Below are 25,337 nucleotides of genomic sequence, written 5' to 3'. Positions count from 1 at the left end.
AGACATCTGAACACCTATTACTGTAGCTGATTTCAACCCTACAGACCCAAATTTACTATATTCTGAGGACCTGACAATCTTGTAAAGAAAGTTTTAGAACAATGACTGGCATTTATTTTTTAATTCTGAAAAATAAGAATTGCATGGAGAAGAGATACACACCCTGCTTTTCCTATTCTACAAACTGCTAACTCAGTAACTTTCTATAAATTCTTGGTAAAAATCCTAAAATGGATTTTTGAAAAGTCAGTTTATAGGTCTATATGAAAGTATGGAATTATTTATCAATAACAACTTGAGCCACTATAATAAGCAAGACCCTCATACCAATCTCATTTCCTCCTTTAATAGTTGACACACAAGGAAAATGATGCAGATGTATGATATCTTAAAAGCAACAAAGCATGTGACAACATTTTTAATATCATTTAGTTTAAGACTAAAAAATGTTACTAACACAAGGGTAGTGTCAGTAAAAAATAGTGGACTAAAGACCTCCAAAAATTCTCTCCTTCATAAAAGCAATAAGAAAACTTGCAAAAATTATCAGAACCAACTTTTTCAGATCCCTGGAAATTAACCAAAGGCTTGCAGTAATCCTAGGAGTATTTATTCAAGAAACATATCTTAATCTGAGTAAGAAAAGCTCTGTGATGTTTTAACTTGCCCTATTTCATGCCTGGTACTCACTTGTCCAAAACACTTCTCTGTGTTAAACCCAGAAATAGATAAAATAAAATAAAATAATACAAACAGGAGATAACATCCAATCAGATTTTCAAAATAATTTCAAAAAGCAGAAAAGTGGCAGCTTAACAGAAATAATTGTAATATACATATTTAGGTTAGAGAACCAAAACAGAAAAACAGGCTCTAGATCCATTACTGGGAACTGTTTGTGTTAGAAGAAATTTAGAAGGTTTTCAATGACCTCAAGATTCATATCACACAATCAAGTAACAAAATGGCATTTAAAAAATGCCCATACTATTCAATCCATCAATAAGATATAATGATTATATACATATGGGGTGGGGGGATGGGGATATATGTAATAGTGTCAACAACAACAAAAAGAAAAGTACAAAAAACAAATTTAAATAAATAAAGGCTAAAGATTTGGATAAAAAATAGGAAAAATCAACAAAAGCAAAAGTTGGTTCTTTGAAAATATCAAAAAAAAATTGCCAAACCTTTACTAGACTAAGAAAAAAAGAGAGACTTAAATTGCTAAAATCAGAAATTATAGGACATTACTACAGACCTTACAGAAACAAAAGAGAATTATGAGAGAATGCTATAAAGAAAATAGCATTGTTCATGTAGGTTATACAATTTGTTGGATACCTAATTACATGAAAAAAACTGAATAACCTACATGAAATGGGAAAATTCCTAGAAACTACCCAGACTGACTCAAGAATAGACATCATGTATTTGAGTGTTTTTTTATTGTAGTTGATTTCTGACTTCATGCCATTGTGATCTGAGAAGATACTTGGTATTATTTCAGTCTTCTTGAAATTTGTAAAGACTTGTTTTGTGTCCTAACATGTAATCTATCTCTGAGAATGTTTCATGTGCACTTGAGAAGAATGTATATTCTGTTGCTTTGGGGTGAAATGTTCTATAAATATCAGTTAGATCCATTTGATCTAGTGTGTCATTTTAGGCCCCTGTTTCCTTGTTGATTTTTTGTCTGGAAATTGTATCCAGTGATGTTACTGGGGTGTTAAAATCCCCTACTTGACTGTATTACTGTCAATCTCTCCCTTAAAGTACATTAAGGTTTGTTTTTTTATGTACTTAGGGTGTCCTACAGTGGGGGCATATATGTTTATAAGGGTTATATTTTCTTATTGAATCATGCCTTTTAATATTATATAGTGGCCTTCTTTGTCTCTTGTTATGGTCTTTGTTTTGAAGTCTATTTTGTCTGATATCTCACGTAGCAGAATTTTTGCCAATACCTCTCCTAGGGCAAAGGAAACTAAGGAGAAAAATAAACAAATGGGACTATATCAAAATGAAAAGCTTCTGCACAGCAAAAGAAGCCACCATTAAAATGAAAAGGGCCGTAACCGGTTTGGTTCAGTGGATAGAGCATCGGCCTGCGGACTGAAAGGTCCCAGGTTCGATTCCGGTCAAGGGCATGTACCTTGGTTGCGGGCACATCCCCAGTAGGGGGTGTGCAGGAGGCAGCTGATGGATGTTTCTCTCTCATCCATGTTTCTAACTCTCTATCCCCTTCCCTTCCTCTCTGTGAAAAATCAATAAAATATATATTTTAAAAAAATGAAAAGGAAACCCACTGTATGGGAGAACATATTTGCCGATGATTCACCTGATAAGGGTTAATATCCGAAATATATAAAGTACTTCTACAACTCAACAAAGACAAACTATCCAATTTAAAAATGGACAGAAGCCCAGCCAGAGTGGCTCAGTGGTTGAGTGTCTACCTATGAACCAGGAGGTCACAGTTCTATTCCCGGTTGAGGTACATGCCTGGGGTTGCGGGCTCAATTCCCAGTGTGGAGTGTGCAGGAGGCAGCCAATCATTGACTCTCTCATCATTGATATTTCTATCTCTCCCTCTCCCTACCTCTCTGAAATCAATAAAAATATTTTTTAATGGGAAGAAGACCTGAATAGACATTTCTCCAAAGAGGACATATAAATGGCCAAGAGACATATGAAAAAATGCAAATTAAAACCACAATGAGATATCATCTCATACCTGTCAGAATGGCTATCATCAAAAAAAAAAACACAAACAAGTGCTGACGAGGATGTGGATGAAAGCGAACACTAGTTCACTGCTGGTGGGAATGCAGGTTGGTGCAGACACTATGGATACAGCATGGAGTTTCCTCAAAAAATTAAAAATGGAACTTCCATTTGACCCAGCAATCCCACTTCTGGGAATATATCCTAAAAACCCCGAAACACCATCAGAAAGAATATATGCACCCCTGTATTCATAGCAGTGTTATTTACAATAGCTAAGATTGGGAAACAGCCCAAGAGCCCATCAGTAGATGAATGGATAAAAAAGCTTGGGACATTTACACAATGGAATACTATGCAGCTGTAAAAAAGAGGGATCTCTTACTCTTTGGAACAGCATAGATAGACCTGGAGGATATTATGCTAAGTGAAATAAGCCAATCTGAGAAATACAAATATCACAGGATCTCACTAATTTGTGGAATCGAATGAACAAAATGAATTGACCAACAAAATAAGACCCAAAGCATGGAGGCATAGAACAGACTAACATACCTTAATGTGGCAATGGGGAGACGAGAGGAGCTAAACCAAAGAATGTGTATACTTATATGCATAGCGCATGGTCATGGGCAATAGGGTGGTGAAGACCTGGAGGGATGGGTAGGGGCTTGGAGTAGGGGGGTAACGGGGGGAAATGGGAGACATCTGTAATACTATCAAAAATAAATATATATTTAATTAATTAATAATAAAAATGGAATATAACAATATGATTTTTTAAAAATATTTTTTTTATTGATTTGAGAGAGGAAGAAGAGGGACAGAGAGACAGAAACATCAATGATGAGAGAGAACCATTAATGGGCTACCTCCTGCACGCCACCACACTGGGGATCAAGCCCGCAACCCAGGCATGTGCCCTGACTGGGAAATCGAACCATGACTTCCTGGTTCATAGGTTGACGCTCAACCCCCCTAAGCCACACAGGCCAGGCACAAGGTAATTTTTTTTTAAATATATTTTATTGATTTTTTACAGAGAGAGGAAGGGAGAGAGATAGAGAGTTAGAAACATCGATGAGAGAGACATCAATCAGCTGCCTCCTGCACATCTCCTACAGGGGATGTGCCCGCAACCCAGGTACATGCCCTTGACCGGAATCGAACCTGGGACCTTTCAGTCCGCATGCCGACGCTCTATCCACTGAGCCAAACCGGTTTCGGCACAAGGTAATTTTTTAACACTGATCTTTCTTAGTACCTTTTTCAAAGGTACATAAAATCCTGAACTACCACATTTATATAGTTATCATTTATTCTTTGAAGTTGTTTACATGTATTTTCTTCCAAACTGTCTGATAAGTACATTTTTGTACTAATCTGGAACATAAATAAATTAAAATATTGTTCTTAAAAAAAAGAATAAATAGAAAATCTGTATAGACCTATAACAAATAAGGAGATTGAATCAGTAATTAAAACTTCCAAAAGAAAAAAAAAAGGCCAGGTCCAGGTGACTTCACTGGTAAATTCTATCAAATATTTAAAGAACAATAAACACCAATCCTTCTCAAAATCTTCCAAAAATTTAAAGAGGAGGAAATACTTCTTAATTCATTTTATGAATTAAGATTACCCTGATATCAAAGCCAAACAAGACATAGCAAAAAAAAAAACTAGGTCAATACCTCTTATGAATACAGCTGCAAAAATTCTCATCAAAATACTAGCAAATCAAATCCAGCAGCATATTAAAAGGATCATAAACCATGACCAAGTGGAATTTATACCAGGAATGCAAGGGTGGTTCAATATATAAAAACCAATAGATGTAATACACTACATTAATAGAATGAAGAAACACATGATTATTTCAAGTGACACAGAAAAAGCATTTGACAATATTCAACATCCTTTCATAATAAATTTTTAAAAAGTCCAGAAAACTAGGTACTGAAGGAAACTTTCTCAACATGATAAAGAGCATTTATGGAAAATCCACAGCCAACATCATACTCAATGGTAAAAGGTTGAAAGTTTTTCTCCTAACCTCAAGAACAAGACTGCAATGCCTGCTTTCTCCCCTTCTATTCAAACTGAATTTCTACTCTAAATCTAACACCAAAACCATGGGCAATGAAAGAAAAAATAGATACTGAATTAAAATCACAACTTTTGTACATCAAAGAACATTGTCATGAGAGTGAAAAGACAACCCATAGAATTCGAGGAAATATTTTCAAATCATTTATCTGATAAGAATTTAATATCCATAATATGTAAAGAACTCCTACAACTCAACGACAGAAAAACAATCCAATTTAAAAATGGGCAAAGCACATAAACAGACATTTCTTCAAAGGCGATACAAATGCCAATAAACACATGAAAACATGTTCAACGTCATTAGTCATTTAAGGAAATATAAATCAAAACCATAAGATACTATTTCTTAACTACCAAGATGGCTACAATTTTTTAAAAAAATGAAACTACCAAAACTGACTCAAGAATAAATACATAAATAATCAGTATAGACCTACAACAAGGAGATCGAATCAGTAATCAAAACTTCCCAATAAAAACGGCCACGCCCAGCTGGCATGGCTCAGTGGTTGAGTGCCAACCTGTGAACCAGGGGTCTCAGTTAGATTCCTTGTCAGGGCACATGCCTGGGTTGCGGACTCAACCCCCCAGAGTGGGGTACGCAGGAGGCAGCCGATCAATGATTCTCTCTGATCATTGATGTTTCTTTCTCTCTCTCTCTCTCTCTCTCTCTCTCTCTCCCTCTCCCTCTCCCTTCCTCTCTGAAATCAATAAAAATATACATATTTTTTAAAAGGCTTCACTGGTAAAAGAAAAGTAACAAGTATTTAGTGAAGATGTGCATAAATTGGAACCCTCAGTGCATTGCTGGTGAGTATGTAAGATGGTGCAGATGTTGTGGAAAACAGGCAGTTTCTCAAAAAGTGAAAGACAGAATTACAATATAACCCAGCAATTTCACTCTTAGGTATACTGTATATCCAAAAGAATAGAAAATGGGTACTCAAACAGATACTTGCAAGCCAAATTCATAGCAGCATTGTTCACAATAGCCAAAAGGTAAAAAACAAACCCAAGTGCCCATCAACAGGTGAACAGATAAACAAAATGTGGTGTACATATATACTAGGGTATATTATTCAGTCATAAAAAGGAAATTCTGACTGCATGCCACAACACGCATAAACTGCCCTAGCTGGTTTGGCTCAGTGGATAGAACATCGGCCTGAGGACTGAAAGGTCCCAGGTTTGATTCCAGTCAAGGGCACATGTCAGGGTTGCAGGCTCAATCCCCAGTAGGGGGCATGCAGGAAGCAGCCGATCAATGATTCTCTCTCATTATTGATGTTTCTATCTCTCTCTCCCTCTCCCTTCCTCTCAGAAATATATATATATATATATATATATATATATATATATATATATATTCACATAAACCTTAAAAACACTATGGTAAGTTAAACAAATCCAGATACAAAAGGCCATATATTGCATGATCCTATTTATATGAAATATCCAAAATAGGTAAATCCACAAAGACAGAGAGCAGATTAGTGGTTGCCATGAGAGGGAGAAATGGGGAATGAGAACTTAATGGGCATGAGGTTTCCTCCTGGTGTGATAAAAAAGTGTTTTTGAATAAGATAGTGGTGACGGTTACACAACACTGTAAAAATATTAAATGCCACTGAACTGTACACTTAAAAATGTTTAACATGGCAAACTTTATATTATATTTTACAACAATAAAAAATAGTATATATGTATGTAAAACTTTGACATAAAAAGCTAATATAACTTTTACTACACTTATTCTACTATTTTTATCTTTTATACTTTATTAACCTGTTTTGCTTTTATTTATATTTATTCCTTCCTTTCATTTATTTTGTTACTCTTTTTGTAACTTTTTGAGATGAACAATTAGTTTACTCCTTTTTGTTTTTATTCCAACGTGTTTGTTATAAATGTTCCTCAAACCACCAATTTACCAATCGCACCGACGTTCCAAGACTATTGTTTTCATTGGTGTTATTTTTTTTTAAATATTTATTCTGAAATTCAGGTTCTGGTTTTTCCTGAGACTAAATTAATTTTTAAAAAGTCCAAATTACAAGAAGTGAACTTTGCTGATAAAGCAAGAATTATTCTAGGTAATACATTTAAAGTAGGGCATTAAGCAGATTAGAGATATCTATGAGAGAACAACCAGGAGGGTGAAGGACTAGGAAACACAGCTGATAAAAGCAGGAAGAAATAAAAGATAGGGATGCTTACTCCGGAGGAGAAAAGAGTCCTAGTTTCTAGTGGCCCAGAACTTTCTGGAATACTTGAAAAACTTCCACAAGCACCTCTTAGGCTCTAGGTGCTATAGATAAATCACTGAAGCAGAGGAGACCCTGCCTTCAAAAAGACAGTCCTTAAATAAGTACAAAAATAATGGACTGATTACAAGCACCAATTCTGTGGAGGATAAGCACAGGGTTCTCAGAGAATATGTAACAGGGAGGTCTACCCTGACCTGGGGTCAGGGAAGGCAACCTCGATGAATCAACTTTAGAGCTGAAAAGTGAGGGACGAGCAGACCAGGCAGAGTCAGGGGCCTTCAGACACAAGAAACAGCATGAGGAAATGTCCTGAGGCAAAGGAGGTTTGAATGACCTGAGAAGAGGAAAGGAGTGTGGTACACTGGGAAGCAAAGGGAGCATGGTGTTCGCTGAGCCTGGAAAGGCAGGCAGGTCTTCTATCATGTTAAGTATTTGGGACATTTGCCCAAGAGTGATGGAAGGCCAACGAAGACTTTGGAAAGAGAGTGACATGTTCAGAATTACCTTTTCAATCAATCACTTTAGGTATGGTATGAGAATAGAGGGTGGCAAAGAGGAAATGGTGGGGAATCCAGTTAAGAAGCCTATTGTTTCTCCCGGAGGGAGAAAGGAATAGCATGGACTTGGATGGCAGCAGGGGAAATGGCGCTACCTAGGAAATGAAACTGATAGTTTTTGGTGACTGAATTTATTGCACGTACCAATAGGTAGAAATTGCTCAAGAAGGCAGACTTTGGTTCACAAAGCATTTTCCAACAGCTAACACCCTATGCCAAAATAAAAGATTCTGCCCTTCAAGAAAGAGCACCCTATTTTCTTAGAAAGTTCCCGGGAGGGTAGGTGATCATATGTGAAGGATGTATGTGCTTGGTAAAGAATTAAGACTAGATGACATCTAAGATATTCCAACCTCTAAGACTCTTTGCTAAAATTAATATAAATGTTGGGCCATCTGGACAACTCAATGTAAAACGCCTAGAAAAGAAATAAATCATATCTGTTTATGTATGTATATGAATTATCTTATATCTCTGTTTTCCTCTCTATTCAAGCCGAGTTTTGTACAGAAAAATTCACTGATAAATTACCATTACTTTACAGCTTATCTTGCAGATGGTGAAAAAATAGTATTATATAGCTCTTTCTGGTTCCTTGTATTTCTTTACATATTGGTGTAAATATTTCTACTCATTTGTACATTTTATCTTAATTTTAGTAAATATCAATAATGTGTATGCTCTGCCAATATTTTTTTAAAGCCAAGTGAGCAGACTCATCTGATAGAATCTGAGATTATTTGCTTCACCAATAGGAAACCAAGTTGTTTTGAGCACAAATCCATATGAGGCACTATTGTCCACCAGGCACCAAACTGTAAGTACAGTATATGGTAGTAAAGAAAGAGTTTCAAACACACTATCCTGCCAATCCCAACCACAAAGGGATACAAACACCATGCCAACCAAAAGGGGGGGAGGGGAAGCACATGGAAAAACGTACCGAGGCTCAGAAATACACTGAAACAACGAGACTAAGAAATGTTACTAACTGCCTTCAAAGCCAGTGTTCTCCTCAATACTAAAGCCTTAGTGAAGGTCAACCAACACAGACCTGACCTTTGCTGCTCAGTGGTTAGAGCATGGACCCTTGGACCAAATAGGTTTGATCCCCAGCCCCGGTGCATGCGGGAGGCAACCAATCAATATGTCTCTCTAACATCAATGTTTTTCTCCCTCCCTCCATTCCTCCCTCTTCTCCCTTCCTCTCGCTAAAGTCAATAAAAACATATTTTTTTTAAAAAAAAAAAAAAAAAGGTCAACCAACACCAAGACCCCTGAAACTGGTTCCTCCATGGTAATGACTAAATCAATATGGGTTAAAGCATGGTTAACAAATATCTACTCAGACAGACTCAAAGGGAGGCTTTCTCATTCCAATAACTCACTTCACAGGCACTCCTTCACATGCCAACACGTAGACTGGCCTATGCAATCCCTCTCCTGAATGAATGATACGACATACACAACTGAGTTTTCATGCGATAAGCATAGAGAAGCAAGAAGATTTTCTTGTTCCTTTTGTTCCTAGTGCAACCTTCACTGACCTATACCTGGGATTCGGTGTAAAACACAGGGGCAAGAGAGTGTGAAGGTAGGAGTACCGCCTAGCAACAAAAGGAGGGCAGTTAGAAGGGAAAGATGAGTAGTGGTGCCTCAGTTTAAATCGTGGCTCTACCAACAGCTTCTAAATCATAAAACGGGGACTAGTACCCATCCTGCAGAAAGAAGTAAACGAGATCATGCACATGAAGAATTTAGACAATGTCTGGCACCCGATAAACACTCATGAAATGCTATTATTACTGTTTTTCCTATTATTGTTAAGATTATGTTATACAAGAATCACAGCAAGTTGCACTTCAATAACCTCTTTATTCAACAACCAGAATCAGAGAGTAGATTTCTTCAAAAGGCATACCAGTTCATTAAGTCAAAAATTAATGGAATTTGCATCAGCTTCCCCCAAAAGGCAATACTATAGACATGGCCACGAAAGACTGGGCAGTGGGGGATAATAAAACATAGAAGTGCCTCAACATATCAAACACTTTGCCATCTTTGCCATGTTTGATAACCAAGGTAAGAAAACCATCCATGAATTTCTACATAGTGCCAAACCATACATCAATTCAGAGACAAAATTAAGTCTATAGTTGGAAGAAAGTCCTTACATCCCAAAGGCAGCCATTGTGTAGTTCCCTTCCTCATTCTATTAACTACAAGACCCTTCACAAAGTTGTTTCACAGGGCTCCATGTGCACCATGTTCTTCAACGTGAACGTGGTTTTAGGTGGCAACACAGACAAGCAAGTCTAGCAATGTAAATATCAAGACACAAAAAGTTTTACCCCTTCGTTTTTTACTGCAGCAGGTGCTTTGGGTTTCATTACTTGATCTGAGATCCAACAGTTCGTAAATGAGTTTGGATTTCCAAGAAAAGCTAAGATATGGAGTGATCCCCAGAATGTCAAGGCCTGTGATGTCAGTCAGTCGACGCAGGTCCTGACCCCACTGTCCATCAACAAGAGAATTAAACAAGATTCAAGGCTGTGCTGAGCTTCACTGGCCTCCTTTACTAAGTCTTGCATAAGAAAGCAAAATTGACGTCAAGATTTTCAAGGCAATTCTACAGAATAGCCCAGGAAGATATTGTCTCTGTCTCATGTATGATTTTAGTAAAGGCAAATAGCCAGCATTTGTATCCTTTAATGAGTAAAAGAGGCCAACGCTTGCCCTAGTTGGTGTGCCTCAGTTAATTGAGCATCACCCATGCACCAAGAAGTCACTGGTTTGATTCCAGGTCAGGGCACATGTCTGGGTTGCAGGCTCAATCCCCAGTAGGGGTCATGCAGGAGGCAGCCAATCAATGTTTCTCTCCAATCAATACTTCTATCTCTCCCTCTCTCTCCCTTTCTCTTTAAAGTCAATAAAAATATTTTTTAAAAGATGCCAACGCTTTTTTGTCTTTATTTTTTTCCTTGTTATTGAATGTATTTGGGGTGACACTGGTTAACAAAAATATACAGGTTTCATGTGCACAATTCCACATGATCTATACACCGTATTGTGTGTTCACCATCCCAACTTAAGTCTCTGTCCATCACCATTTATCCTCCCTATACCCTCCTAGCCTCCCTCATCCACTCCCCACAGAAGTCACCACACTGTTGTCCCTGTCCATGAATTTTTTCTATTTTTTCTCAATCCCTCCAGTCCCACCCCAACCCCCTCACCAACAACAGCTATCAGCTTGCTCTCTATCCATGAGTCTGTCGCTATTTTGCTTGTTAGTTCATTTTGTTCATTGGATTCCACATATAAGAGAGATCATATGGCACGTGTCTTTCTCTGACTGGCTTGTTTCATGTAACACAATGCTCTCCTGCTCCATCCATGCTCTCATAAAGGATAAGAGATCTTTCTTTTTTACAGCTGCATAGTATTCCATTGGGCAAATGTACCACAGCTTTTTTATCCACTCATTTATTGATGGACAGTTGGGCTGCTTCCAAATCTTGGCTATTATAAATAACACTGCAATGAACATATGGGGTGCATATACTCTTGAAATAGTGTTTCAGGTTTCTTTGGATATAGTCCAAGAAGTGGAATTGCTGGATCATAAAGCAGTTCCATTTTTAATTTTTTGAGGTAACTCCATACTGCTTTCCACAGTAGCTGCACCAATTTGCATTCCCACCAACAGGGCACGAGGGTTCCCTTTTCTTCACTTCCTCACCAACACTTGTTGGTTGTTGATTTATTGATGATAGCCATTCTGACAGGTGTGAGGTAATATCTTATTGTGGTTTTAATTTGCATTTCTCTAATGATTAGTGACACTGAGCATCTTTTCATATATCTATGGGCCATCTGTATGTCATCTTTGGAGAAGTGTCTATTCAGGATTGTTTGCTTTTTGGTGTGGAGAAGAGGCCAACACTTTTTTTAAAAAAATACGTTTTTATTGATTTGAGAGAGAGAGAGAGAGAGAGAGAGAGAGAGAGAGAGAGAGAAAACAAGCCCATAACCTGGGCATATGTTCTGACCAGGAATCAAACCAGCGACCTTGAGGTGCACAGAACGTCACTCAACCAACTAAGCCACATAGGCCAGGGCGAGGCCAACACTTTTAATCACTTGCTGGAGATGTTAGTGAAGACTAAAAAGATGACTTCAAGCTCCCATCCAACTACAAGTTTCAGCAGCCCTCTGAATACAAGACTGCATTAGCTTTATTGATAACACAAATCTGAATGCTGTCAGTGAGTTTTGCTTATAAGAAATCAATTCCACTGATTAATTCATCAATAAAAAACATAGAAAGTAGACTCAAGAGTTGTAAGCCCTTAGGAAAACTGAAATGTTGAAAATGCCTTCAAGCTTCATACAAAACAGTTTGTAGTAATATCGAAGACAATTTCAACCTATGTTAATTCTTCCATTCAACAGACTGTTTCTTGAGTCTTGCACTATGCTAAGCTAAAGATGGAACAAGACACAGAGATTCACTGCCCTCAGAAAACTTACAATCTGGTGGGAGATTCAGAAAATAAGATAATAAACTACAACATATCTGAGTGCTCTAATGACAAAGGAACAGGGTTCCACTGGAGCCCAAAGAAAACCCTTGATGAGTCACAGAATTTTTGCCAAGAACATTAAAGCTGAGACTTAAAGGATAAGTAGAAATTAATCAAGCAAAAATGTGGCAGGGCAGATAATGGAGAGTGCTCCAGTCATTTGGAAGGGGACTAAAGTAGAGCACCTGGCACACAAGGAACTGAGGACAGGTCTCCTCGGATAAACTATACATGTCAACTGTAACTGAAAAATTAATGAAAGAAAATTTTTTAAAGAATAAGGGGCAGGGACCCAACAGCCTCTGAAATATGCCCCTACAGGTGGTCCTGTGCTACATGATATATGGAGAAACAAGAGAATCATAAAGAGACATAATAAAATGGGGGAGGGGGTAGAAAGATCCTTGTGAGTACCTACCATAGTTCCAGATCTGCTGAAACATAATTTTTAAAACACCAATGAGTGAAAGGCAAGAATTGATTCACTAGTGAGAAGTGAGAAGAGGTCAAATCACAAAGCACCTGAATCACTTAAAGGTATTTCATCAAGAGAGAGACATGATAAAATGGCGGGTTTAGCAAGATCCTTGTGATGGAGAAAAATTGGACTACATGCAGAGATAGCACCTGAGAGGTGCTGGAGTGACCAAAACAATGGGAGTTGTCTCTTAAATTAAAGTGGTGAGAGTGCACATGAAGAAAAAAGATGATTAAAGAAATATGCAGGATGCTGATTCAACAGAACATACACTGTTTCTGGGTCAAAAAGGAGGCCATACTTTTAGCTAAGGAACAGATGGAGGAATGACTGATCTAGGAACCCAGAAGGAAAAGCATTTTACATAGGAAGATCCTAGGTCCAACTTTGGATATTTTGAGTTTTATGAGAGACCAAGTGGAGTTGGATAGATAGCTCTGGAGCTCAGGAGAAAAATCCAGACAAGTGTCAGAAAAATCCAGACAAGTGAAAAATCATCCATACAGTCACTGTAGCACAAGGAAAGGACAGAAGAGCCCTGGGTCAAAACCGTAAGAAGCTTTGGAGCTCCAAAGTTTAAGGAACAGGCAACAGAAGATGAAGACACAAAGGCAACTGATGAACAGAAGAAACATTTGGGGAAAATGTCTCAAGAATAAGGGGCTGGTCAGGTGGGTGCAAGACTTACCAGGTGATCACTTTGTAAGTTATATAAATGTCTAACCACTACGCTATACACCTGAAACTAATATTGATTGAATGTCAACTGTAACTGAAAAATTAATGAAAGAAAAATTTTTAAAGAATAAGGGGCAGGGACCCAACAGCCTCTGAAATATGCTCCTACAGGTGGTCCTGTGCTACATGATATATGGAGAAACAAGAGAATCATAAGAGAGACATAATAAAATGGGGGAGGGGGTAGAAAGATCCTTGTATCTACCATAGTTCCAGATCTGCTGAAACATAATTTTTAAAACACTGGACAACCACCACCATCACCCTACACATGGTCATCTGTCAGTACTCAAGACCCAAGATGACCCAAGAGTCTGTCAAATGACAATGTGTCTTCAAAGTAGGCACCAATAACCTAAATATAACCAAGGTGACATATGTGTATTCTGGAGGATCCAGAGCAGAGAGACTCACCAATGAGTGAAAGGCAAGAATTGATGGCACAGTGGATCATGTGATATTCCACCCAGGTCCCCATCAGGGTCAAGGTGCCCATTCCCTCAGCTTCTAGAAATATTCTGTTGCTCAAGGCTCACAGATGTGTCCCTCAAAGGGAACTGTCCTCCACCCCAGGACCATCCCTGCTCAAGAACATACTCCCTCCCATAGGCTGCCTACCAGCAGTGACAGGCTGATGCAGGGATTGGAGGGCCCAATTCCCTTGCCTTGATCTGGGACATTTCTGAAGGGCCATCCCAGCTTCAGAGCCGCCCATAGGATCAGATGAGACCTTAGCAGTCACCTCACTGCAGGTCAGCTTCACCATCTGTCCAATCCTATCTTCCTCGCTTCCTCACAGGTGTATCTCCTCAAGAGCATTCTCTGGATATAATTCTTCATTTCAGAGTCCATTTCCAGGCAACCCAATGTAAAATGAATGGTGTACATCAAACTGGGCCACGCCACTGAGGCTAAAGAAAAGAGGCAGAGTTGCCAATGCAGAGGCAGCTGTAAACCTCGCAGCAGTCTTTGTGTATGTCGGCATGAAAGGGACTCTGTCACATGCAGGACTTCACAGAGATGGGTTACTCTCCATCTAGTCATCAACTGTGATGAGGGACAATGGCTTGAATGTTTCCATTCATTTTATGGGACTGTTATTACCTAATAAATCTATACAAGATCTGCTAGAAGGCAAAATGGAAACGTGAAGTTCAAGGACAATCTGAAGGAATCTTCTTAGAAAGGGGAGAGAGTAACACCAAACAGGAAGCCTTAAAGGAAGTTCACTCAAGAGAAGGCCAAGGTGTCCTGGAAGCATAGGCTTGATCATTTTCAATGAGTCACTCAACAAGTATTTGTTAAAATGCTACGATGTGCCCAGCCACGTGCCATGAGACGGGAATGCCATCATGAATAATGTAGACATGGCCCCTAGCCTTACAAAGCTTAGAGTCTAGCAGAAAATGTTGGAGCTCAGCAATGCAAGCCTTTCCCCAATCAAAATGTTTCTAGGAAACCTAACATAAAATCAGAAGCACGTGGTAATTTCTTAGTGCAGCTGTCTTTTGTAAATTTAACTTATGACACTTTCTTATCACTGAGTTAAACTCAGGAGCTCAGTAAAACTATTTTCATTAATAGCACCATTTTTAAATGAAGTCTGATGATGTTAGCTGTCTTCCTAGAACAGCCTGGGAAATGTATATCTGCATTTGGTTAGTTTTCAAATAAGAAAATAATCTTGATTTTCTCTGAAACATGGTTATAAGAGGCAGCAGGTTTCGTTTGGTTTGATCATCCTGTTTTGCAATCTCAGAGCATTCTGCATTCTAACTGATCCTGAAGTCTAAAAGATGAAGGAAATGTCCGTTCCATGGTTGAACCTCTAACATAGAACAACTGCTCACATTCCTTCTCTCAAATTTAAAAGTCAGAGCAGAAGGACCTAGAACTCTCAGTAAGCCCAACATTACATTTTTTTAAAATACATTTTTATTGATTTCAGAGAGGAAGGGAGAGGGAGAGATAGATACATCAATGATGAGAAAGAGTCATTGATCGGCTGCCTCCTGCATGCCCCCCATGGGGGCGAGCCCGCAACCCAGGCATGTGCCCTTGACTGGAATCGAACCTGGGACCCTTCAGTCCGCAGGCTGACGCTCTATCCACTGAGCCAAACCAACATTACATTTTGATAGCATATAAGAATACAGGGTGTTAGACATTTAGTTATTATCACACACTATTACACCACATCTAGAACATTCACCAACCACCACAACCTGAACCTCGAGGCATTTTTAATTAGAAACGATCAATTAAATGCATTGTGCTATAAAACATGTTTGCTTGTACATTTTGTGTGAGGAGATATGAACAGGCGTGAATTTTTTAAGACCATTGCAGACCTACAACATTGCTAAAACAATGTATATACCTGAAGTTCAAATATATGTCCAGATATGGCAGGAAAAGCTGTATTTTTTTTAATTTAAATTTTTATTGTTGAAAGTCTTACATATGTCTTCTTTTTCCCCCATTGACTTCTCCCTGCCCACTCCCACCCCCCAGCACATTCCCTCATCCCCCTATTGTCTGTGTCCATTGGTTATGCTTATATGCATGCATACAAGTCCTTTGGTTAACCTCTCAGCCCCCCACCCACCCCTGCCTTCCCTCTGAGGTTTAACAGTTGGTTCGATGCTTCTATGTCTCTCTTTTTGTTCATCAGTCTATGTTGTTCATTATATTCCACAAATTAGTGAGATCATATGATATTTGTCTTTGACTAACTTATTTCGCTCAGCATAATGCTCTCCAGGTCCATCCATGCTGCTGCAAATCGTAAGAGTTCTTTTTCACAGCAACATAGTATTCCACTGTGTAGATGTACCATAGGTTTTTAATCCACTCATCTGCTGATGGGCACTTAGGCTATTTCCAAATCTTAGCTATTGTAAATTGTGCTGCTATAAACATAGGAATGCATATATTCTTTCTTATTGGTGTTTCTGATTTCTTTGGATATATTCCTAAAAGTGGGATGACTGGGTCAAATGGGAGTTCAATTTTTAATTTTTTGAGGTAACTCCATAGTTTTTCACAGTGGCTGCGCCAGTCTTCATCCCCACCAGCAGTTCCTTTTTCTCCACATCCACACCAGCACTTGTCATTTGTTGTTTTGTTGATGTTAGCCATTCTGACAGGTGTGAGGTGGTACCTCATTGTTGTTTTGATTCGCATCTCTCGGATGATTAGTGACTTGGAGCATTTTTTTCATATGTCTCTTGGCTTTCTATATGCCCACTTTCGAAAAGTGTTTATTTAGGTCTTTTGCCCATTTTTTGATTGGATTATTTATCTTCCTTTTGTTGAGTTGCATGAGTTCCCTATAAATTTTGGAGATTAAACCCTTATTGGATGTAACATTGGTAAATATGCTCTCCCATGCAGTGGGCTTTCTTGTTGTTTTGTTGGTTTCTTTTGCGGTGCGGAAGCTTTTTATTTTGATGTAGTCCCATTTGTTTATTTTCTCCTTAGTTTCCATTATCCTAAGAGATGTGTCAATAAAGATATTGGTACAAGGTATGTCTGATATTTTTGCTGCCTATGGATTCTTTTAAGGTTTTTATGGTTTCCCGTCTTATGTATAAGTCCTTTATCCATTTTGAGTTTATTTTTGTGTATGGTGTTAAGTTGCTGGACTAGTTTCATTTTTTTTTTTTTTTTTTTTTGCATGTAACTGTCGAATTTTCCCAACCTTGAATTCCATTTACTGAAGAGACTGTCTTGACTCCATTGTATGCTCTTGCCTCCTTTGTCAAATATTGAGCATAATGGCTTGGGTCGATTTCTGGGTTCTCTGTTCTGTTCCATTGGTTTGTACATCTGTTCTTGTGCCAGTACCAGGCAGTTTTGAAAACAGTGGCTTTGTAATATAGCTTGATATCTGGTATTGTGATCCCTCCAACTCTTTTCTTCTTTTTTCTTCTTTCTCAGGATTGCTGCAGCTATTCGGGGGTTTTTATTATTCTGCATAAAATTTTGGATAGTTTGTTCTAGGTCTGTGAAATATGCTATTGGTATTTTAATAGGGATTGCATTGAATCTATAGATTGCTTTGGGTAGTATGGACATTTTAATGATGTTGATTTTACCAATCCATAAACACAGTATATTCTTCCACTTGTTTATAACTTCCTCTATCTCTTTTTTCAATGTCCTGTAGTTTTCTGAGTACAGATCTTTTGCCTCCTTGATTAAGTTTATTCCTAAGTATATTAATTTTTTTGTTGCAATGGTAAATAGGAATGTTTGTTTAGTTTCTCTTTCTGTAAGTTCATCATTGGTGTATAAAAATGCCATAGATTTCTGGGTGTTAATTTTTTATCCTGCTATGTTGCTGAATTCATTTATTAAATCTAGTAGTTTTTTTGATGGAGTCTTTAGGGTTTTCAATGTACAATATCACATCATCTAAGAAAAATGACAGTTTTACTTCTTCTTTTCCAATTTGAATACCTTTTATTTCTTCTTCTTGTCTGATTGCTATGGCTAGCACTTACAATACTATGTCAAGCAGGAGTGGTGAAAGTGGGCATCTCTGTTTTGTTCCTGTTCTTAGGGGAAATGGTTTTAGCTTTTGCCCATTGAGTATGATGTTGGCTGTAGGTATCTCATAGAAGGCTTTTATTATGTTGAGGTATGATCCCTTTATTCCCACTTTGCTGAGAGTTTTTATCAAAAAAGGGTGAAAAGCTGTATTCTGAGGTCTGCTCATCAAAAAAAGAGTTGACCTGGCTGTCATTTTAACACACTGAACACTCCAATGTGTTAAAAATACGGTCTTTAACTACATGTGGGTGTTAGGTTTTTTAATGATCACATTCTGAACAATAGTTTAAAAGACATTTGTGGCTGCAGCCTCAGCACTTACCATAGTTCGAGGCACACAGTTGACAAACAATAAATATTTGGTTGATGGATTATTGAACAAGACTATTTTTAAATAAAATAAAATCCAGCATTTGTATGAAATTCATGGTTTGTTAGTAAGACCCATTGAAACATAATTTGTAAAGCACTGGACTAGAAGACAAAGAAATGAAAATCAAAGAGGAAAATTCCTTCATTGAGAATCTGAGACTATGGTGGTGATCTTTGGCAGGGGAATTCCTGGCGTGGCAGAGTGTGGCCCAGAGCCCCAGTCCCACAGATGTGTCCTTAAAGTTTCCAGGCTGACAATCCTCTGAGTCATTTATAAAGCAATGTAGTGGTGGGTTAATGCTGGGGGTTCTGAGAGAGTTGGGGTCAAGGGGGAATAACTGGGAGCAGCATCCTTTATAGTGAGAGAAAGCAAGGTGTACAAAGACAAACTAATGGCCCTCCAAGGCTTCTCAGGAACCACTTACTTTATTAGTCCTGGTCAACTGGTGGAGCTTTTACTGGAGTGATGTGACCTTTGGAAGAAGCAGCTTCTATCCACTGTCTAAGGCTAACTGGGCAATGTCAGAAGGAGATGCTGCACTGAAAGAAGGGGCAGTAAGGGGTGGATCGGGACCAAGAGGAGCTACTCTTCATTGTTTACTCAACCACCAGAGCCAAAGGCTGACTCAAGGCAGAACCAGGAGAGGGCTACTCTAGAGGTCTAGCACCTACCTATGCCTACCATCCCAAGCATGGCTCCACCGGAACAACTCTAGTTGACACCAAGGCCAAGCAGGGTTCTTGGAACTCTAGGCTTACCCCTCTTCACACATGTATACAAACATTGGCTTTTATTATAATCTATACATAAATGATTCCCAATCTCTACCTTCATGCCAAATAACTGCGTCTGAGCTTCAGACTCACATGACCTACCTCTATAGACAGCTGTATCTGGTTGTCCCACACTCTGAATTCATTGTCCTTTGCACTGCCTTCAATCAATGCGTCTTCCTAGGTTCTCTATCTCCATGACTGGTCTCATCAGACACCTAATGGACTAAAACAGAAACCAATCCCTATATACTGTCAATAAGGTTTTATTCAAAAGGGAGAAGGGAGAATGCAGCTGAAAATCACACTTTCTAGCCTTCTTTGCAGTTAGATGACCACATAATTAGGTTCCGGCCAATGAGCTGAAAGCAGGATTGTATGGAACTTCTAAACAGCTGTTTATAGAGGATGACCCAACTTTTTCCCTTCCCTCCTTCTTGTTTCTTCCTTCCCTTTATAAAAAAAGATGGCTAGGGCTCCAATGACCATCATGGAAGTAGTGACCTTGAAGACAGAGGCCACAGCTGAAGATGAAAGAGACAGAGGGAGCCTGCTACCCTGAGGACTTCATAGAGCATAATAACAATCTTGAACTCCATGCTTATTTCAATTCACATTTGAAGACAAATCTTGTTTAAGCTACTGTATATTTTCTATTATATGCATCCAAACATAATACTGACTGATATACAAATTGTGTTCTTTTTAAATCTTTCAATTCCATCCAGGTCTCTCTCCATCTCTACTACCACTCCCTTAGTTCAATCCACCAACACTGCTTGTTTCAATTACTGAAACAGCATATTAACTGGTCACCCTGCTTCTAGTCTTCCTTCAAGCTAATCCATTGTCCATTTCTGGGAATCAAACCAACAACCTTTCAGTGTACAGGACCGCACCTAAACAACTAAGCCACAGTGGCCAGGGCGTAAATTGCCTTGACTCTATCTCCCACCAAACCATAAACTCATTGGGAACATAAGGTCATCATCCCTCTAGTGCTTGGCATATAATTGGTGTTCTACTTATGTGAAATAAATTGTGATGGTACTATGAATTCAACCACATCTATACCTCTCCTCACCATCCAAAAGATGCAGAACAATCCATACCTTTAGAATCTAAATGTATGTCTCCAATACATATGATTTTCAATAGTAACGATGCCTAAGCACAACGCTTTAAGGCAGTGGTTCTCAACCTTCTGGCCCTTTAAATACAGTTCCTCATGTTGTGACCCAACCATAAAATTATTTTCATTGCTACTTCATAACCATAATGTTGCTACTGTTATGAATCGTAATATAAATATCTGATATGCAGGATGGTCTTAGGTGACCCCTGTGAAAGGGTCGTTCGATCGCCAAAGGGGTCGCGACCCACAGGTTGAGAACCGCTGCTTTAAGGGATGGACTGACCTGTGAAGGGCAAACACTAGTCAGGTGGAGACTTAAGCAAACTATATTTTTCTTAGATTTCTTTTTGGTTTTGACTCTAGTTACAAAGTTCAATAGATTTCAACGGTCTGCCTCAATCCATTTTTCCAAATAAGCCCTGCTATTTTTTAGTGCATGATTTTTCAAAACACAAGGTGTATATATATCACTACAGCAGAAATCCCTAGGTTCATCCCAGCAGCAAAGTTGATTTTTTGACTAAATTTCTTTCAACAAACCTAAAATTATCCTATTATTATTATTCGTTTTCTGTGTTTTTTGGAATGAAATGAAAGCAGTATTTTCATACACACACACACACACACACACACATAATCACATGCGCGTATACGTTAAATAAGCATCAATGCATGCATCAATCCCAAAAAAGACATATGGTACATTTCATCCTTTTAAAATAGACTTTGGGAAGTATAAATAAACTGAATGTTGACAAATACACAAAGAACTATCCCTGTCAAGCCCATCTCTATAAATTGGCCACTGCTGACTTACTCTATAGAAATACAGCATTCCCTTTGAACATTTTTGCCAAGTGCAGACCTCCACAACGTTAGCTAACACAAGGAAGGGGGTGTAAAATACTGCCCAAAATCCACATGGTTGAAGCTTAGATGCATTCAACCCTTCTGATGAATAACAGCATAGTTCTCTGGAAAGGGATTCACTCACTTCCTTCCAGAAGGAACTGACAGCCACCCCTACACATGGTGTTAACACCACTAAGAGGCCATAAGCTAGGGAAGAAAAGAGAACAAAGAGTAACACCACGAGGATAGCAAAGGTCACCCAATGTACTTTATCTATTCTTAATTCAGTCTTCTGTTCACTGATTCGGTCAACAAGTATCGGAATGTGCAAGGAGTTAGGGACACAGAGATGGACAAGACAAGAGAACTGGGTTCCTGATACCCAAACATCTTAACAAATGATTGGCTAGAATCCTGGTATTGTAAGCTCTCGTGCTTCCTGAAGCCAGATAAGCAATGGAAGAGTGAAGGAGAATGGGTACATGGTAATAGGGAGCGTGGGACAAGGACAAACTAGAGATCACATGCTCCATCTAAAGGTATTTAAATCCATTTTTCTTATTTACCTTTGAGGTAAAGCAAAATACATAGGTAGCCTAGACCTGGCTCACAGACTACCACTTTATGGCCCTTATGTTTAGCAGAATGTAGACCAGGGCACCTGGATAAGAGATTTCTTTCTGTATCCAGACAGATACCTGATGCTAAGATCAACCAATATTTAAGATCATTTTTCTGTAAGTGATGGCTGTAATACAACAAATGATGAGAACTCTACTATAGGAAAAACAAAGTAGAACAATCTACCAAGAACCAAAATTTTGAAAACTGAGCTTGAGTCCATATTTCTTCATTATGACTGAAGAGTGCTATTACATAAACAAAGTTTTCATTTTCTGACCTAAAATCTACTATTTGGGGAAGGTTTGTGCTTTACAATTTAATTATCTGAAATACCAAAGAGAAGATGAAGAATCTCTATAACTCAAATCACATCTTCACCAGAAAGGGTCAAGAATAATGTCAGCAGACACACAAGTGAAATATACCAATTACAAATGTAATAGTTCTTAGCCCATTCAAAATGTGGTTTCTTGGTTAGAGGTTATAAGAAGCCATTTTATAAATACTCAAATATATATTTAATGTAATACCAATGTTGAGCATTAGATCCGTTTCCTTCTCTTTTTTTCTTTCAAGGTCAATCAAAGTACTAAATAATCCAATTGTTATCCTTAAGTAAACATCCTATTTTTTACACACACAACAAATTTACAGTTAAAGCTACATATGTTAATGTACAATTAGCACTTCTTAATTGTTTTTAACGCTCAATTTGGACAACAATTTAAATTCCTCAGTATATGTTAAGTGTTGTAGACACAGGCTATAAAAATGTTGACATTGGCTATAATCTCATAATTCAATTTAGTCTTTTAAGTAATGTCTATGCAAAAAAAAAACACACACAGCCACGGGAAAATTATTTTACATCTAGTACAATTACCTACTATCACAGAAGTAATTATTATTATTGTTCTGTTTATTGAATTTCAATAAGAACTCTTGAGGTGCTAAGACAGTTCTAAGGACAGTGTGAAAACTCCCCTTCTAACAGACTCATCTGGCAACTATAATTACCAATGTTAAGGAGGGCAGTTTCAGAGGAACATTAAACAAGAAATTATCCCCTGAAGATTCAAAAGTTCCAAACTTTACATGGGTAAATACTGACAGTTCCTAATATGTTCTCTTAACACCTTCATGATATAACGTTTTACTCAGGCATGGTCAGCAGCTCTAAGATGACTCAATAATAATGGGTAGAAAAATCCACACTCCCAACGAGATGAGTGTTGCCCCTGAACAATATCTATTTTTGGCCAATGCACAAATAGGGCTAGTTATACCTCAAAAAGCTCAATCAAACCTCCGATTTTACTGTGCTTCAACTTTTGATTTCAGAAAATTGCTCTGCCATCTTAACATAGACCAGAGTGCTTCCTTGGCCATAATCTGACAGAGTTTTTCACCAAGTTTCTACCCAACTTCACCTTCCTTATTAGCATAGGGATGAGGAAGGCAGTAGAGAAGATGTCAACTTGCATCATTCTTTCAATGAGTGTTAAGATCACCCATCCATCCCACCTGAGCCCACCCGCTAGTGGTCCATGACTAGGCCTCACCAAGTCCAGAATCATCTAAAAGACCCTAGTGACACAAGAAGCCAAGATGCCAACTTGCTTGTTCTCCATTCTTCTCACACCAGCCAGCAAAGCCACCATCTTGAAAAAACTTCAGCTGCTCAGAGGGCCAGAGAAAAAAGCTCATCGCAGGTGAATCACCCCTGCATTCTCTTCTGGGTGAATCACCCCTGCAAGTCTCTTACCCACAAGGCTAATTCCACCTTTTCAGAATTTTACCAAACACTTTTACCAAAAGCCTTGAGAACCAGGGTGAGTGTCAATGGATTTACATTCGGGGAGTCCAGGTCCAAGCTGACTGATGATGCTTGTTTCTTGGAGGACCAACAGGCCTTCGGGCTAAAGATGGCTGGTCTCTTAGCTTCCTCATCCTGAACCTTCTCTTGGGGACCAATACCTCTTCGGGCGCACTCTCCCCAAGGAGCAGAGGTTGTTCTTACTTTGTCCACTTGTGGGGATTCCAAACGCACGAACAGTTGTGTCCAGAGCTAGCGAAAACCTAGCTTCCCATAGGCCATGGCTGTTTACTGTTTCAAAGATGACAGATTCATGTATATCTTGACCACTTCTGAGACGCTTGCAAAGTATCAGATGCGGGCCACTACCTGTGTGTACCTGGAGACAGGTATCCACGGAAGGTGACAGAGTGTCGGGAGCACCGCTCACATCCCGTGTCTTCTAGCAACGTGTTACCACCCACCTCCGACTTCCACGTTCTCTTCCTTCCACCGGGGGCCATCTGCAGCGCCCCCTTCCGCCCCGAGTGAGCGCCACACCTGCAAGGACCGCCCCCCACGCCCCGACATGGAGGGCTTCTCGCCGTGCCTGGGGCAGCAGGTGGGGGGAGGGGGCGTTGGCCTGGTGGCCCGGGAGAGCGGTTTGACGGGGCGTCTCCCGAACCCCCACCCTGCCGCCTCCTCCGCGCCTCCCCCACCAGGACCCCGCTTCGCCCGGGCTGGGCTCCGCTCCCCTCGCCCCCCCCTCCTCTTCCGCGCCCCCGGCCCACCCCGGGCCACGCACCTCCCGCCCCGCACCCCCTCCGGCCGCGATGCGGCCCCCCGCATTCCCGGCACGTCCGGCTCTGACTTTTACCTGTACTTTCTGTACTCGAGGCGGCTCGTCGGGCGAGAAACACCTCCCCGGGACCGCTACCTCCCCCGCCCCGGCTCCGCCCGGCTTCCTCCTTCCCCTCCAAGGCCGCAAAGTAGATGGAGTAAGAGTGTGTGTGCGAGAGAAAGAGAAAGAGGGAGCGGGCGCGGGCGCCGCGGGAGGGCGGGCGGGAGGGAGGCGCGCCCGGCCCCCGCCGCCCTCCGGCCGCCGCTGCCGCGAGCTCGGCAACTCCGGCTCGCGCCCGGCCCCGGCTCCGGCCCGGTCCCCGCCGCCCGCCGCCCGCCGCCGCCCACGGGCGGGGGCCGCCCGAGCCCCCGCGTCCCCGTACCTCGTAAAGGTCCCCAGAAGCCATGCCAGGCTGCGGAACTTGGCTCGCCGGGTGTGCGCGTCGGCTCCTCGCTCGCGCCCTCCGTGCGTGTGCGCGGGGGGCGAGGGTGCGCGTGTGTGCGCGCGTGTGTGTGTGCGAGTGTGTGTGTGGTGTGTTGAGTAAACTGTGTTTTTGCAGAATGACAGGCTTGGGGGCTGCCTATGCGCAGAATCAGAGCGGGCGGCGGCGGAGCTGGCGTAACCGGCAGCGGCGGCGGCGGCGGTGGCGGCGGCACTAGCGCGGGCAGCAGCGACGGCCGCGCAGCGCGCCCGGGTGGCACCGACGCGGCCCGAGCGCCGCGGCCCCCGCGACCCGGCGGCGGTGGCTGCAGCGGGCGAAGGCTCGCCCCGGCGCCGCCTGCAGGAAGCCGCCCCGCGCCCGCCGCCGGCCCGGACGCTGCTGCCACTGGGCGAGTCCCCGCCCCCCGGGAACCCGGCCCGGCCCCCGGGGCGGGAGGGGGGCGGGGGCGATTGCCGGGCCGCGCCCCGGGGGACCGGTCCG

The 25,337-nt window shown here is 40.5% G+C and overlaps 1 protein-coding gene across 1 annotated transcript in view; it reads right to left on the bottom strand.

Annotated features, from left to right (window-relative positions):
* CDYL2 (chromodomain Y like 2) overlaps window positions 1-24,981 on the bottom strand; it is a 157,151-nt gene extending 132,170 nt beyond the window's left edge. Inside the window, exon 1 of the mRNA XM_070398119.1 lies at window positions 24,798-24,981. Within this exon, the coding sequence (XP_070254220.1) occupies window positions 24,798-24,821 (24 nt within the window). The 5' untranslated portion in view covers window positions 24,822-24,981. The remainder of the gene's footprint in view (window positions 1-24,797) is intronic.
* Window positions 24,982-25,337: the final 356 nt, after the last annotated feature.

Source organism: Myotis yumanensis, unplaced genomic scaffold (assembly GCF_028538775.1).
Source record: "Myotis yumanensis isolate MYYU_CA2020_CCGP unplaced genomic scaffold, mMyoYum1.0.hap1 SCAF_18, whole genome shotgun sequence".
In the NCBI taxonomy this organism is placed as follows: domain Eukaryota; kingdom Metazoa; phylum Chordata; class Mammalia; order Chiroptera; family Vespertilionidae; genus Myotis; species Myotis yumanensis.
The sequence above is the reverse complement of the archived record's forward strand: the minus strand, read 5'-3'. Positions and strand labels throughout refer to the sequence as shown.